Genomic DNA, 16,038 nt, shown 5'->3' with positions numbered 1-16,038 from the left:
GGGACACCGGGATTCGAACCAACCACCTTTGGTCCTGGATCGGCTGCTTGCAAGACAAACACCGCTGTGCTATCTCTCCGGGCCCATTCTTTTCTTTCTTTCTTTTTTCTTTCTTTCTTTCTTTCTTTCTTTCTTTCTTTCTTTCTTTCCTTTCTTTCTTTCTTTCTTTCTTTCTTTCTTTCTTTCTTTCTTTCTTTCTTTCTTTCTTTCTTTCTTTCTTTCTTTCTTTCTTTCTTTCTTTCTTTCTTTCTTTCTTTCCTTCCTTCCTTCCTTCCTTCCTTCCTTCTTTCTTTCTTTCTTTCTCTTTCTCTCTCTCTTTCTCTCTCTCTTTCTCTCTTTCTTTTCTCTCTCTCTCCCTCCCTTCCTTCCTTCCTTTTTTTTGTTGTTTTGTTTTTGTTTTTGTTTTTGGGTAAACCCAGTGGTGCTCAGGGATCACTACTCAGAAATCGCTCCTGGCAGGCTCTAGGGGCCATATGGGACTTCAGGATTCGAACCGCCATCTGTTCTGGGTCGGCTGCGTGCAAAGCGAATGCCCTATCACTGTGCTATCTCTCTGCCCCACCCTGTTCTATTTCTAAGGAGAGTAAGATTCTCAGGCCCAAAAGGGAAGACTCAAGCCTGCACCCTCCAGTGGAGGGCTGTGAGGTGAAAGTAGGTACAAGGATGCCCCACGGAGGTGATATCTGAGACTGCAATCTGTTTTGTTGCTGCCGCACTTGGCTGTGTTTAGCCGGGAGTCACTCCTGACTCTGCTCAGGGGATCACTCCTAGCTCAGGGGATGCCAGGGATTGAACCCAGATTACCTATGTGCAAGGAAAGCTCTCTCCTCTCCTGCTCTAGGTTCTTGCAGAAAGTGTGTGAGAGAGTAGCACAACCACCACCGCAGGGTTTATGCTTTACAACTCTGAGGAACAACTCAGGTGGTGCAGGAAAAGAAGGAAACACAACATGGGTCTAGAGCGGTACCACAGAGGTAGGGCGTTTGACTTGCACCTGGCCGGGACAAAGCCGGGTTTGATTCTTGGCATCCTACATAGTCCCGAGCCTTCCAGGAGTAACCCCTGAGCATCGCCAGGTGATACAAAAAACTAAGTAAATAAATAAATGTTAATAAAAAACTTAAAAAAAAAAAAAGGAAACACCTTCTAGAAAGTGAGTGACCTGACCCTTTGTTGTCTCTGTTGCTTGGTCACATCTAATGGCATCAACACCTTGGTGCAATCAATGTAGTTGCATATTAGGTTGTGGGGTGATTGCAGAGCAGCCAATCAGATTGCAATACCCTTATATGGGCACATGAGATCATGCCATCTGCCCTTATGCGGCTGAGGCCATTAGGCTACGCCAATCCAACATGCACATCAGGGTGTGAACACTCCCTGGCCTTCCCAGGGTGCCCCCACCTGGTTGGTCAAGTGGCTGCTGAGGTCTCTGGAGTGAGGGTCGTAGGGGCTGAGCGTGAGCCGCGCGTAGCCGTGGCCGAAGAAGACCATGTAGGGCACGGTGCAGGCGATGAGCAGGTAGGAGCGCACGTCAAATTTCCTCCCCTCGAGCAGCAGCGGGTTCTGGATGTACCTGGGGGGACACGTGGCACTTCGGCATTCCCGGACCACAGCTTTGGCAGCCCACCACTGGGCCAAGTGTGCCCTGCAGACCTCCGTCGGGTTGAGCACATTCTCCTTTGGGTTTGGGTTTTTTCTTTTTTTTGGGGGGGGAGGGGGCACATCCTGCCATGCTCAGGGGTTACTTCTGGCTGTGTGTGCTCAGTGGACCATATGGGATGCCCGGGATCAAACCTGAGTCAGTCCCGGATTGGCCACGTGCAAAGCAAATGCTGGCACAATTTCTTTTGGGAAGGGGACAGCTCCCAGCCAGGCAGGCCAGGGACCCGGGAAGGGATTCACGGATCCAGATTTCCGGGCATGAAGCGGTATCTCAGGGTGAGGTGTCCCATAAGAGGGGAGAGTACAGCCCCTGTTTCTTCCTTTAGGTTTATGGGCCATGCCTTGCAGTCTAAAGGGTTACTCCTGGCAACGCTCAAGGGATCCTGTGAGATGCTGGGGTTCAATCCTGGGTTGGCCGTGTGCAAGGCAAGCTCCCCCCAACCCCCGTCTGTGCTATAGCCCCAGACCAGATGCCCATTTCCGAGGGTTCTTTGCACCACAGTGTGTGTCTGAGGGTCTGCTCCTGCGCAGAGGCAGAGAAGACTAGGGGGAGTGGCCCTTTCTGACCTCTAGCCCTAAGGGCTGTCCTGGCTGGTTGGGAGGAGGTAGCTGACCGGCCGGCTTGCCCAGAGAGTCTAAGTCATGGCCAGATACAGCCCCTCTCTGTAAATGCAAACATTGCCGGGGCTGGCTGGTCACCGGGCCCAGTGGGGGCTCTGCAGCCTTCCATAGCTGAGGATTCTCCCCCAGAGCCACTGTGGGTCACAGGACGGGCACCTCTGCACCACCCGAGCCTGAGTCATGCGGAGTGGCATCTTCCGGTGATCTGGGTCATTCTCGGTGCTCTGGGCGGTTGCTTGCAGGGCGGCCACCTCCTCGTGGGTCCTGAGCAGGAAGATGCCTTTGCCCTGGTTGGAGGCTGTGGGCTTACAGATCCATGGCTGGGAGTCTGCAGGGAGAAGGACCTGAGTGTGGGACCCTGGCCGGGCCCTGAGAGGAACCATGCCCTCCTAGCGCTGGCCATTGTACTGCCAGTCCTCCCAGCACTGGACACATCCCCAGGCCAGGCCATGCCCCTTCCTAGCACGGCCACGTCCAATTGTGCCAATGAAAGGGCCAGAGAGGGGCCCGGAGAGATAGCACAGCGGCGTTTGCCTTGCAAGCAGCCGATCCAGGACCAAAGGTGGTTGGTTGGAATCCCGGTGTCCCATAGGGTCCCCTGAGCCTGCCAGGAGCTATTTCTGAGCAGACAGCCAGGAGTAACCCCTGAGCAACGCGGGTGTGGCCCAAAAACCAAAAAGAAAAAAAAAGAAAGAAAGAAAGAAAGAAAGGGCCAGAGAGATAGCACTGCGGTAAGTATAAGGCACATGCCTAGAATGACGTTAACCCAGGTTTGATCCCCGGCACTCCATATGGTCCCCCGAGCTCTCCAGGAGTGATTTCTGAGCGCAGAGCCAGGAGTAAGCCCTGAACGTCACGAATGTGGCCCAAAAACTCAAAAGAACATTGTGTCTGATCAACCGAGGCAGTTCCTCAGCTGAGTCCTAGCTGCAACTGTCTCTGACCACACCACCGGCACTGGCTGGCTCCTGCCCAATCGGGCGCCCACCCTTCCTGCCCGCCTGCCTCTGAGGCCTCTCACCATCAAACAGGGTGAAGAAGGCCTCTCTCTCGTCCTTGATGTCTAAACGGTAGGTCTCTGGGAAGAACTCTTCCATCCTCAGGAGCCTGTGGAGAGGCCCGTGGGAGGGTGCTGAGGGCCCAGCAGGGCCCAGAGGCTTGTCTGGCCTCTCTAGGGTCTGGCCACGGGGCAGAAAAGGGCCAGCTGAGACTACAGGCCCTGCAATGTGTCCTTTCTGGGCACCTTCCTGGCCTGTATGCCTCTACCTTTGAGGTCCCAGGTGCCCTGAAATTCCATGGGCACCGTCATGCCCTTTCTGGGTTTGGGGGATGCATGTGACCACAGGTGAGGAGGGGTGGGGACCTTAAGGTGGACAATGCCGGGAGGTGTGAGTCCGGGAGGGCAGGGCAGATGGGGATGGGGGGATCTAGGGCCAAGCTGGAGGGCTTGAGGGGGGCCCTGAGAGCAGGAGCAGGTGCTTAGTGATCACAGGGTCCTGGGCAGTGGGCTGAGTGGGAACTAGTACTGTGGCCAGAGGCAGGTACCAGGGTTGGTATGAAAGATCCGTTGTGCAAGTAACTGGTTTTCACTCTTTTCAAGATAATTCTCCTTCGCTGGTGCTTGTCCCTCATGGATTAGAAGTACCTCTGGACTGGTCCCCTACCTCTACCTTTCTCCACCCAAGGGAGTGGCCCTTCTTTTCCCAATAAAGACCTTGGTTCACGGAGAGAAGCTGCTTGCAGTTTTGTTCCACAGCTAGCCTATCTGCCTGCTGGGCATCTTTGGCTAGTGAGCAGAAAGCTTGTGATGGAAGTTTCCTAAACCTGTTTTATTCTCAAGCTTGTGTGGATCATTTTCTGTGTCAGCATTTGCTTCCAGACCCATGTTTCCCCAACCTCCCCGGCTTCCCCTTCAGTCTGTGGCCCAGGGCAGCTGGATGGAATAAACAGGCGTGGTCAGGGAGCCTTGGACATGGAAGGGAGTGGGCAGTTCACCTGGCCTGGGCGCCGAGCAGCGTCTTGCAAACCTTGCTGGAGTTGCGTGAGTACTCCCGGAGCACGCTGAGAAGCCCGATCTTGGTGGTCAAGAGCTTGTTGTTGGGCAGCTGGTACAACAGCTGCTCGCCTGTGGGACAGTGCCGGCCATGGTGAGGCGGCCACAGGCCAGTGTTTGCTAGACCCCCACTCCTTTGCCTGCCTCCACTCCCTGCTCCCACCTTCCCGGAAGGCGCAGTAGCTGGCCCTGGTCTTGATCTCGCACCACTTGAGCATGTAATCCTCACAGCGGCTGTCCTGGGTGCGCTGCCAGCCCCTCTCCTTGCAGTAGGAGCTGATTCTGCAAGCAGGGGTGCAATGTGAGGGGCGATGAGGTGCCCAGGAGGCCCTGGGCACGGGGGAGGTGGAGGGGCGGGGACCTCACTCACATGGCTGCTCCGTTGCTGCCCCCTATGTAGAAGAAGGGTCCCTGCTCCGGAGAGGCCAGTGACCCATCCACCAAGACAGCTGGTGGAGTGGCAGTTTTGAGGCCATCGGAGGGGACGGTGAGGAAGGTCTGGTCAGGGTGGTCCTGCGTTTCCGCAGCCTGTTCAGGGGCCCTTGCATGGTCTTGCGGCCTCTGCTGACTCTGAGGGTCCTCGCTACTGTCCCCCATAGACTTCCCACGGGTCCAGCCTGTGAAGGGCCAGATGGTGGGGATGGGCTGAGCGCCCTGGGGTCAGCGGCCGGGCAGGCCCCCCCACAGCTGACCAGGAAGAGGTTCCGTGTGGGGAGGGGCCCGGGCAGCTGTGGCCGGGGGTACGACATGGCATAGGGGCCACCCGAGGGTGGGGTCACAATGCCTTCATGACCTCACAGGGCAGAAGGGTCCCACCCAGTTACACTCCCCTCCCCCTCGCAGGCCTGTGGATTCAACCGGGGCGCAGTGACCTCACCTGTCCTGGCCACTGTCCGAGGCTGCCCGAGAGGCTGTCTGTTCTCACTTGACACCCGGGAGAGGTTCCTATGGGTCTGAGCCTTCTTCAGTCTCTTGCTTTGCTTTGCTCCACCTTGGGCCCAAATTGGGGGGCCCTGGCAGTGCTGGTTAAGGCGGAGGCTGGTGGTGAACGTGGGGGCAATGAGGTGGGGGCAGTCCCAGGAAGACGCTGCTCTGGCCCCTCGGTAGGGTCTCTGGGGCCCCCATAATATGCGTCCTGTACCCGCACACATGCTCAGACTTGCCCTGCCCAACAAGGGCACCATGCGGGTTTTTGTTGGTGAAGGCCTCCGGCTGTGGGGCCCAGCAGCCCTCGGGGCCCACCGCAGGCCTGTATTCTGCTTATCCCGGACTGAGACCCCTTCACAGCTTCTGGGTCTCCGGCAGTAGCGTCTGCGGTGGAGCCGGTGGCGGCCTGGGTGGCAATGCCCACGGCCTTGGTGGTTCTGGCTGCAAGGAAGCTGTGGTCACTGCAGTCCCTGTGGGCAGGGACCCTGTGGCTGGGGGGACCCAGGTTTCAGGGAACATCTTCATTTGGGGACTGCTTGGGTGTGAGATGTGGGGGTTATTTGTGGAGAGTGGAGGCACTAAGGAATGTGGCCAGGCTGATGAACATCAGAATGCACGTGATGGGGGCCGAAGAGATAGCATAGCGGCATTTGCCTTGCAAGCAGCCGACCCAGGACCTAAGGTGGTTGGTTCGAATCCTGGCATCCCATATGGTCCCCTGTGCCTACCAGGAGCTATTTCTGAGTAGATAGCCAAGAGTAACCCCTGAGCACCGCCAGGTGTGGCCCAAAACCAAAAAAAAAAAAAAAAAAATGCATGCAACGCGACTCCCACACCCCAATGTTCTGAGACAGATGAAGAGCAGTGAAGGGTGGCCAAAGTACAGACAGTCAGTGAGCGATGGGCACTGTGCCAGTCCCATGACCAGGCAGTAGGGGCACATGGGGCAGGAGCCTGCTGGGCACTGGCCAGACCAAGCACTGACCACACACTCCAGCCCCCTGCCCAGCTCTTGAAGTGAGATTTCCCACTCCGCCGGCATCTCAGGGAGAACCGGACAGACATATAAACATCTGGATACAGCCACAGGCACACAGACAGACTCACAGGCACAGACATAAATTTAGTTAGGCACAGTCACACACATATATTCAGTCACATGCACAGACAGGCACATGATATGATGCACAGACACACATGTATACCCACAGTCCTACACCATATACAGACATTCACACACATTTAGTCACATGACCACAGTCTCACACCGAATGTTTAGTAACATGCACAGATAGGTACACAATACACACAGATTCACACCACAGAAGCACCAAACTCAGACACACTCATGCATAATCAGTCACTGCACTGCAAACACACAACAGAGATTCGCACAGAGAGACACAGACATATTCAATCACACTACCACAGACACACAGATTCACACCCAGACACACAGGTGTCTATTCTCTCATGCACAGGCATGCCTCAGACACGTACACACACACTTGCATTCACAGATTTGCATGCACGACACATGTGTCCAAGTACACACATTCAGATGGTCACAAGCATGCAGACACACGTACCTCCATTCAAACACTCACGCACAGACACATTCAGACAGTCACGTACAGGGTGAGGTCAGAGACGAGGTGTCGTGGGACCATGGGACAGGCACAGATGCCATGTAGAGGCCAAGGAAGAAATGATATAGCTGTGCGGTGGGTCATGCCTAAGCCATGAAACACGACCCGACCCCGGTAGGCGGTGCTGGCAGGGACATTACAGTGCGACTGGAGTCCCACTGAGACTACGTGCTGGGCTGCACGCAGTCTCCTTCCCAGCACTGAGCACACACGAGTCACTGGGGCTGTGAGGCAGGCGGGGCCTGTCCAGGCTCAGGGACAGAGATGCGCCCAGGGGTGCTTGAGACACAGCGTGGTGGCTTGGAAGGTCTCGGGGCCCAACCAGGATCACAGACCAGCTGGAGGGGCTCTTTATCAGGGATTCTGAAGTCAACTTTTACCTGGTCAGGTAAAAGGGGCAGCAGGACGAGGCACCCCGGAAAGATGAACCGCAGGTCCTTGGGCACCTGAGGAAGAGGCCCAGAGAAAGAGCGGTCAGTGTCTGCGCTGGGTGTGTCCCTGCCAAGGAGCGGGCCACCCCCAGGTGCTGACATTGTGTGCGGGGCTGGGCAGGCTTGGCAGGGGCGCTTAGGGTCCACCTGGGTCTCAGGGGACTGTCCTGCTGTCCCAGAGCCGGGCCTGGTCCTGGGCTGAGAAGCTTGTCCTGGGGACCTGCACCCAGCAGGGCTCCTCCCCTTCCCTGCCTGGCCTGGGGCTGGGGGCTGGACCTCCCCGCACCGGGGGCTCCCGCTGGCCTCTCCCGTCTCCCTGGCAGTCTGGGGAGGCCCTCCAGGGTCCCTGGGGGTCGGGAGCCAACTCCACACTGCAGACTCCAGCCCTCATGCAGAGGGACCCTCTGGGTCGGCTTGCTGGGCCCTTACCTGCCTGCCAGGCACAAGCCGGCCCTGCCCTGCCCGCGAAACAACAGTGGGGCCTGGTAACAGTCTCCTGGCAACCTGGGCCTAGGTCAGCCTGGGAACGCAAGGGCAGCGGGGTCGCTAGCTGGGCCCACCCATGTTAGCTTTGCTGTGTGCACACTGTCCATGGGGTGTCTGTTCCCGGAGGGATTTCTGTGAGCAGTGACCATGGGTGGGGGGTCAGGCCCAGGAGGCGCATCTGTGGGCCTGGAGCTGCGGCCCCTGAGTGTGCAGCACCCAGGGCTGCCCGGGCCTCTCCGACGGGGGCTCAGCTGGTCCCAAACACACAGTCCCAGAGTTGGTGCCACAGATGGCTGACGGGGCCCTGCAGAGATAGTGGCCTTGGTGCCTCAGCCGGATGGAGCCCCAGAGCCTGCCTGTATTCTGGTTCCTCCTTCCCCCTGTCCTCCCTTCTCAGTCCTCCCTACTCCCATCCTCCCTGTCCCCAGAAACTGTCTGTTTCCCAGTACTTCCCGCTCTCTAGTCTTCCCTGCCCTCAGCCTTCCCTACTCCTCAGTCCTCTCTGCTCCCCAGTCCTCCCCGTCCCCAGAATCTCTCTGTATCCCTGTCCTCCCTATTCCTCAGTCCTTCTCACTCCAAATTCCCCTCTGATTTCCAGTCCTCCTTGATCCCCATGGCCCTCCTGCCCTTCAGCGGGCTGCTGTCAGCTCCTGGCACTGGCCCAGCTGAAGGGCTTGATGCTGGTCCTCGGGAGGAGCCAAGGCAGCTGTGTCATAGGTGGCCTCGAGCCAGTGGCCCTTGGAAGCACCCTGTGCCCAGGTGTGGCAGGCTGGGTTTTTTTGTGTGTTTGGTTTTTGGTTTTTGGGTCACACTCAATGGCGCTCAGGGCTTCCTCCTGACTCTGCACTCAGAAGTCGCTTCTGGCAGGCTCCGGGGACCCTATGGGATGCCAGGGATTGAACCCAGATTCATCCCAGGTCGGCCGCGTGTAAGGCAAATGCCCTACCACTGTGCTATCACTCCGATCCTGGTGTGGCAGGTTGGGAGGCCCCACTTGGAGGCTGGTGGTGGGAAGGCAGAGGTCCCTGGGGGCACATGGTCCCTGTCCTGTGGGCCTGGGCTCTGGCCCTCCAGAGGCTTCTGCAAGGGGCACCTGCCGAGGCTGTGGCTCTCTCCTTGGCGCCTTGCATAAGTGCTCGCAATCCCCACCTGTCACCTGCAGAGGGCATCACCTTCACACGTGTCCCTCAGACAGGCAGGCGGGTGCAGTCGAGACACTGAAGGGAGCGCTGTTGGGACCATTGGGAGGAGCAGCAGGGGCACGGTAGGGGGCACTGAGATGAGTGCTGTGTGGAACATGGAGAGGTGCACTGTGGATGTACTGGGAGGAGCACTGGGAGGAGCACGGGGGGGGGGGCTGTTCTTAGATGTTTCACAGAACCTGGGCCAGGCTGAGGGCTCGGATGGAACCTGTAGGAAGATGAGGCTTTGCAGGGAGGAGTCAGGCTGGGACTCGGTGCCAGCCTTGGCCCAGCTGTCAAGGACAGTGGTGCCTCAGCTGCAGGGGACAGATGGGCCCAGCACTGGGCTGTGTGCGCAGACCCTGCGGGGTGGGCCTGGTCCAGCAGGTGGTGCACAGGGCCCTGGAAGGAGGAGGGACATAGGAGGGAGGCTGCCACTGCTCCTCGGTGCAGAGGGTCTGGGGTCCGGCAGGCCAGAGGCCACTCGTGCTCCCGACGTGGACCAGCCTGTCACCACCCTGCCTGACTGTGGAGCAGCTTCACTGCCTGTCCTTTCTGCCTTGCCAGAGTTCGCCACAATCAAGGGCCCCACAGGGGCGTGCTGGGGCTCGTGGGGCCCAGTGGGGACATCGGGCTCTGCAGACTCCGGGGTGTGAGGGTGCTGGGGCCCCGGATGGGTGGCATTACCAGACAGTATTAGACAGGAAGACGCAGATCTAACCGTGTCTGGTAAGACTCCCATCAGAGGGCAGTGCAGGAGGCCTCTGGGCAGCCGGGGTCCCAGCTGGCAGCGCTGCCCGAGGCTGAGGGTAGCTCTTGGCACCGGGCAGCAGGAGACAGTCTGACCCTGGGCCCTCACCACCACCCTCCCCCGCATCCTGCTGCTGTCTCGGTGACCCTGGAGGTCAGCAGGTAACAGCGGATTGGGACACAGTGACCGCTCCCAAGATGCTGGGGACTCAGGCCCTCAGGACAGCCAGTGCCAGCCTCGCTGGGGTCCTGCCTGAGGTCAGACAGCTAGTATCCAGGTGTCTCCCGTGGAGAGGGTGAGACCCTGCCCGAGGACCCCCCTGTGGCAGATCCAGCCCTGTGTGCAGCTGCCCCCGCCGGAGCCTGTGCCCAGGGCGGGCGTTGGTGCCGTGTCCCGGTGAGCTGTGGGCCGCCTTTGAACATCGTTACCAGACAGTGTTAGAGTCCAGCCTCAAGTCCAGCACTATCCGGTAAGATGCCCACAGAGGCCCTGCGCCCCTGCTGAGAATGCAGGATGGGTGACACGGGATATGGGGTACGGGATAACTGCAGAGTGAGGGGACCCCAGAATGCATGTGGGGCCCAAGAACACCAGGCCCTGGGATTAACTCTGAGAGGGTGAGGACCCTGTGGCAGGAGGCCCCCCGGACCCTCTGCTCCCTGCCGGGCCAGGGATTCTGAGAGGATGCGCTGCCCCAAGGCCTGTTTCAGAGGCCTTTGTTCAGGTAACCTCAACCCACACCTGCCAGGCGAGGCCTCGCCCCATCCTGGCACCCGGGCAGGGCCGATTGGCGTCAGGGCTGCTGAGATGTTGGGGGCGGCCCCTGGCTGCGTGTGGGGCCACGCCGTCATCATTACCAGGCAGTATTAGAGATCACACACCATCCAATGCTGCCCGGTAAGATGGCGCCTGCCGCCCCAGGGATGGGGCCGCCTGCCCAGGTCATGGTGGTGTGAGGGGCCCAGCGCGGAGGCCCCCGCTGAGGATGCAACTGGGGTCCCAGAGTTCCTGATTCACCTGGGAACCGCCGGACCGCCCCTGTGGGATGGGGGCCAGTGGGACCAGGTGCCCTGTCTGCCCCAGACACCCGTGAAGTGTTAATAGCCAGAGGTGTCTCATTGCTCTGGTGCAGGAAGGCCCTACCTTAGCCCAGCCCTGCTCTGTGTGCGTGTGCGTGTGTGTGTGTGTGTGTGTGTGTGTGTGTGTCTGTCTGTCTGTCTGTCTGTCTGTCAATGGGAAATCTCAGCTCCACCCCAGACCCTTTGCTCTGGTCCAGGTGAAGAAAGGTGAGGTGGGCAGAACCACCTGGAGCCCCACCCCACCCCACCCAGAGGTCCTGCAGGACCTGTCCCAGGGGCCCTGTGTCTGGTTAGAGCCCTTCAGCCTGTTCCTGTCCACTCGGCCCTCAAGGTGCTGGTCAGGGCCTGCCTCAGTCTACCCCAGGCACTGACGAGCCCACCCAGGCCTCCCATCTGTCCCAATGGGCCCCGGTGAGGCAGCTGTCCGGTCCCACTGTGGGCAGAACGAGGTCCAGAGCGGCCTCTTGGGTTGGTGGTTCCTGTTCAGGAGGAAGTGGCAGGCAAGCTTGGCCCAAGGCTGCCCCAGGGACCCCGGCAAACGCACCCCTCCCCACCCTTGTTTCCTCAGGAGCAGCAGATGCGTCTCAGCGGTCTCAACCCTGGGGTGTCCGGCCCTTCAGGTGACTCTGTCTGGGCTCAAGTGGACCCTTCCTGCCCCCCCAAACCGCTCACGACCCAGGCGTGACCTACAGGGCCAGTCTCAGCCTCCTGGGCTCGAGCCGCCTACTTTTCTTCCCTGAACCCGTCCCTGCCAAGTTGAGGCTGGGTGAGGGGACGGAGCAGGTGCGTGGTGTCCCAGCCACGGCCAGTTCTGGACGCCCTGTTCCCACCCACCTCAGAGCCTGCTGTCCCCGATGTCCTTGAGTGAGCACCGGGGGCTGGGACCCCACCCCAGAGCTGCCCGTGGCCGTCAGCAGCCGTTGCTCACCTGCCTCCACAGTGTCTTTATGTCTTACCTGGGAGCTGGCACCGGCGGAGACAGGCCCTGTGGAGGGGGAGGCAGGGAAAAGCCCCCCCCCAAGTTCCGGGACAGAATCCTGTGGTCAGAACCTGACCCTGCAAGACTGACCCTCGCTTCCAGTCTGCAGTGGGCGTTGGGGCCTGGGCGGAGGCGTGTCTGTGTCTGACCCGCTGAAACAGAGAGGAAAACCAGTCGTGCCCAGGGCCTGGGGTGGCTGGCTGGCTCCATCAGTCTCTGCGTCCCCACAGCCTGCTCAGAGCTGGGGATCCTTTGGGCTGAGCCTGGCCCGCACCTCTGCACCTCCACGCTGCTCCGTGAGCGCACACACTCCCCTGCAGGGCCACCTGCCCGTGGGCGGATCACATCTGCACCACCCTGGGTGGGGACGGAGCCCAGTGAGAAAAGCCAACTCACTGGTTAACCTGCCCAACGGGCCTTAATCAATGGTGAGGGCCGCGCAGAGAACAAAGCGTGAAACCCAACACTGCTCCGTGCTGGATCAGCGGCCGCCACTGGGCAAGGCGGGTGGGGTGGTGAGAAACCGCGGGCGGGCGGGCGGGCAGCGGGCAGGCGGGCACTGCTGTAGCTTGGGGAGCTGCCGCCATTTCTCCCTGCTCCACTCAGCTCGGGGCTCAGAGTTGGGAGCGTGGAGCCGGCCGACTCTCCTCAGGCCTTCCTTCCACTTCAGGTCCTCCAAAGCTCCAACTGGCTTTGCAAACTACCCACCCAAGCGCTCCTGTGCCCCGTGCTTGCTTGGCATTTTCATAAATGCAAAACTCATTTGCTTAATTCAGCAAGTCGTGGATGGTTCCGACAAAGTGTCGGCCCAGGTCACTAGGACAGCAAAACAAAACGACCTACGTTTCCAGATGCCACTTAAAAGGGCCTGAAATGCTCCCAGTGGATTAATTAAAACATGTTCTTATGCCCTGAGGTTTTGTTCTAGAACAATGAGCTCCACACGGCTCCTCTCGTCACCGCTGCCAGCTCCGAAACTCTCCTCAGAGGAGCTGGGAGGCGCTGAGAGCTCTGGCTCCCAGAGGCACTGTGTGGTTGCTGCATTTACAAGAAGGGTCTTTCGTGGGCAGCGCTGGGCCAGGGGAGCACAGAGACCTCGTGCTGAATCTGGCACTGTGTGGCCTGCAGGGCACTCGGGTGTGGCCCTTGAGGCCCCTCCAGGATGGCGGTATCACTGGAGCCCTCGCTGCCCCCCAAATGGATGCAGTCAAGGAGTGCTGGGCAGGGCCTCAGGAGCTCAGATCTAACCTGGCTGTGCAGCTGTGCCCTGAGCCCTGCTCACTGCGAGACTACAGACGCTATCCGAAGTGCCAGGCCCAGGGGTCTTAGGGAGATGGGGCATAATGGCCACTGTGGGAAGAGTGTTCTGGGAGATTCAGTGTCCTGGCAGAAACCTGGGGGCCCTGAGATCCCCAGGGCGGAGGAGGCTGCCCGCTGCCCGCTTCTACCCACTAACCCATGCTGCGTACGGCCCGAGAGAGGCCTGGCCTCCAAGATGGCTTCGTGTCCCGCACTGCCCGGGATCCTTCTCCCAGAGGAAGTCCTGGACTCCCCGGCGGCCCCCAGCCTGTCCGTCTGCCCCACAGCCCAGCCTCACGCATAGCTGTGCAGAAAGCACGGTGCAGGCGGCCTCGCTGCTGGGCCTGCTCCGGTGCTCCGGCCTTACCTGCCCAGACAGGATCTGAGGAGGAGGAGGGTCTCCCTGCTCAGCTCTTCCGTGTCCAGCACGCAGGGGTGCTGGTGCCTGGGCCCTGCCAGCGTGGCCTCTGCTGCCCACAGGTGAGGGTCCGGAGGGCGGGCAGCGTGGGGAAACGCGGGCACGGAACAATGCGGATCCGCGGGCAGGAAGAACAGGGCAGGGCAGAGACGCCGCCGGGGCCTCTTAGAAGCAGCCTCACCCCGCCCCACGCAGGTGCCTGCTCCTCCGACCAATCTGGGCTCCGGGGCCCCCGACAGGTGTGTCCCCGAGCTCCCATAGGCCAGCAGGGAGCCAGCCAGGTGACGCAGCCCCACGCATTCCTGCCCCCCTCCTCCAGGCCCAGCGGAACAAAAGCGGACCCAGCCTCTGCAGGGGCTGCGGGAGCTGAGAGTGGCCTGAGGGGGCAGCCCTGACCCTCAACCTGTGGCCTTCCAGCCACAGGCAGAGGAACCTCCGGCCTCAAAAGGGTGGCAGAGGCAGGGTGTGTCCCCACAGAGCAGGAGCAGGCAGCCCACCCCACAAGCTGTACCTGGAGGCCCCGCACCGGGAGGGTCCTGGGCACCTGGAGGGAGGCCCATCGGGCAGGGGTGTTATGGGGGCTGAGGATGACCCACTTGCGCTCAGAGGCACTGAAGGGGGCCTGGGGCCAGCGTGGGCAGGAGGGGCAGGCACTGGACCCCGGCTGGCCTACTCCCCGGGGGGTGGTGGAGGAAGGACATCTCTGGTGGCAGCCGTGGCAGTAATGAGGCCTGAGAGGGCTGAGTGCAGTCTTTCCAGAACAGTCTGCAGGGAGCTCTGGGCCTGGCGAGGTCCAGGGCGTCACACTAGAGTGAGCCGTGGTCAGGGGTCCACACGGCTCCGTGCAGCCAGGCAGGACTGTTCCCAGCTCCGCTCAGCCTGGTCTCGCCCCAAGGGACCCTTGAAACCGGAGGAGGCCCGACCCTACCCCTGACCTTGGGCTGGTACACGTGGGGGTCAGCGCCAGTGTAACAGTTGGGGCAGCCTCTGCGCTGGTTCCAGCGGGGCCTGGGAGAATGAGGGGCTGTGTTTGGGATACAGACCTATTCCCCACCTGCCCCTTGCAGCGTGACCGCTCCCCACACCGCCCCAGGCTCAGGCACCTTTACCTCACCTTTCCCCGAGAGCTGGCTGAGGGTCTAAGAGCTCCCATGCTCCAGAGCTGCAAGGCTGTGGCAGGCAGAGACCACCCAAGGGTGCAGCACCACCACCCCCTAGCCAGCCGGGCTCTGTAGGAGGCCTGGGCCCACCCACCATAGTCTGATCCTGCCGGTTGGTCCTGTGAGCACCATCACCCCTGGCCGTGCCGGACTCTCCAGTGAGATCAGAGACCATGGGGTGTCCGTCTTTGAGGGGTTCAGACAGGCGGGAGCTGGGTAGCAACGGGGACCAGATGCTGGTGTCCCTGTCAAAGGCCTCCAGCGGGAAAGATGCTCCTGCCTCTCCGTGGTCCTGGCTCAGCCCCAGTGGGGTGTGTGCCCCACGCTGGGGTCTCCTGGGGACACCTGGTCATTCTCCAGCCGCAGGCCTGTCTGAGCTCCTGAGAACAGCCTCCAGCTCTGGGTTGACGGTCACTCCCGCTGAGCAAACACAGGGCTGGGGCCTGTGTGTACCTGCAGGGGGTGGGGTGCAAGTTACTGGGGTGCAGGGGTGCAGAGGGGTGGGGTGCAGGGTGGTGGCACTGAGACAGGCAACACTGGAGATGTGGTCAGGCTGGTGGCAGAGCTGCCCTGGGGTCCTGCTCTCACTCCCCAGGGTCTCTTGGGCAAGAGGCACAGGATGGAGCTATGGGAGCCTGACGTTTATTCCTGTCCCGGGCCAGCCTGTTGGGCCTTCCCTGGAGAAGGGGCCCAGGACTGAGCTTGGACCCAGGACTGAGGCCCCTCCTGGCTCTCCCTACCCACTGTGTGGCCTGTGTTCTCTCTGCACAAACCCAGGGCAGGTGTTGGGGTGCCAGTCCCCTGGGTGGGATTTGGGGTTCAGGGAACATGGGAGTAGCCGGCAGAGCCGAAAGGTACCGAGAGGGGCTGCAGCTGCCCTGTTGATTCCGATCCTCAGCCTGTGGGCCTGGGGCCCACCCGCCCCTCCACTGTGCGGACTCAGAGACATGGGGGCTGTGTGACTGATGCTGCCGGAATAGGGACCCTCCAGCTCCTCATCGCTCCAGCCCCTCGGCCCACCTCTCCACCTCAGATGCGAGCCCAATCTCGGCACCAGGAGCCGGGAGTCGGGTCTGGGCATTGTGTCTCACACTGTCCCTGAGTGCCCAGATGGGAAAACATTGGGGGGGTTGATGTCCACCCCTGCCCATTGCAAGGATGGGGGGACTGGGCCATGGTGCTGGGGAGAGCAGGGTCAGGCCCTCCCCACCTCCCCTCTGCAGCAGCTGGAGCAGTCCCAGAGTCCCTGCCTGCTCCTGCTCCTGCTCTTCTGCCCACCATGGGACTACCCAGGGCTCAGTGCCCTGTGGGTTGGGCACAGCTATAGTGGCCGGGCAGG

General features: G+C 60.5%; 2 protein-coding genes across 2 annotated transcripts in view; both read right to left on the bottom strand.

Annotated features, from left to right (window-relative positions):
* The window catches only part of TTLL10 (tubulin tyrosine ligase like 10), a 15,685-nt gene extending 7,238 nt beyond the window's left edge, over window positions 1-8,447 (bottom strand). Inside the window, exons 1-14 of the mRNA XM_049774548.1 lie at window positions 8,407-8,447; window positions 8,049-8,136; window positions 7,573-7,692; window positions 7,296-7,361; window positions 6,175-6,308; window positions 5,521-5,736; window positions 5,217-5,377; window positions 5,025-5,132; window positions 4,710-4,956; window positions 4,503-4,621; window positions 4,282-4,411; window positions 3,308-3,393; window positions 2,443-2,614; window positions 1,405-1,576 (exon numbers count right to left, since the gene is read on the bottom strand). Coding sequence (XP_049630505.1) covers window positions 1,405-1,576; window positions 2,443-2,614; window positions 3,308-3,393; window positions 4,282-4,411; window positions 4,503-4,621; window positions 4,710-4,956; window positions 5,025-5,132; window positions 5,217-5,377; window positions 5,521-5,736; window positions 6,175-6,308; window positions 7,296-7,361; window positions 7,573-7,692; window positions 8,049-8,136; window positions 8,407-8,447 — 1,860 coding nt within the window. The remainder of the gene's footprint in view (window positions 1-1,404; window positions 1,577-2,442; window positions 2,615-3,307; window positions 3,394-4,281; window positions 4,412-4,502; window positions 4,622-4,709; window positions 4,957-5,024; window positions 5,133-5,216; window positions 5,378-5,520; window positions 5,737-6,174; window positions 6,309-7,295; window positions 7,362-7,572; window positions 7,693-8,048; window positions 8,137-8,406) is intronic.
* AGRN (agrin) overlaps window positions 1-16,038 on the bottom strand; it is a 162,439-nt gene that overhangs the window by 57,302 nt on the left and 89,099 nt on the right. The window lies entirely within an intron of this gene.

This window comes from Suncus etruscus, chromosome 6 (assembly GCF_024139225.1).
Source record: "Suncus etruscus isolate mSunEtr1 chromosome 6, mSunEtr1.pri.cur, whole genome shotgun sequence".
Taxonomy (NCBI): Eukaryota; Metazoa; Chordata; class Mammalia; order Eulipotyphla; family Soricidae; genus Suncus; species Suncus etruscus.
This window is presented reverse-complemented; position numbering and strand designations above follow the sequence as displayed.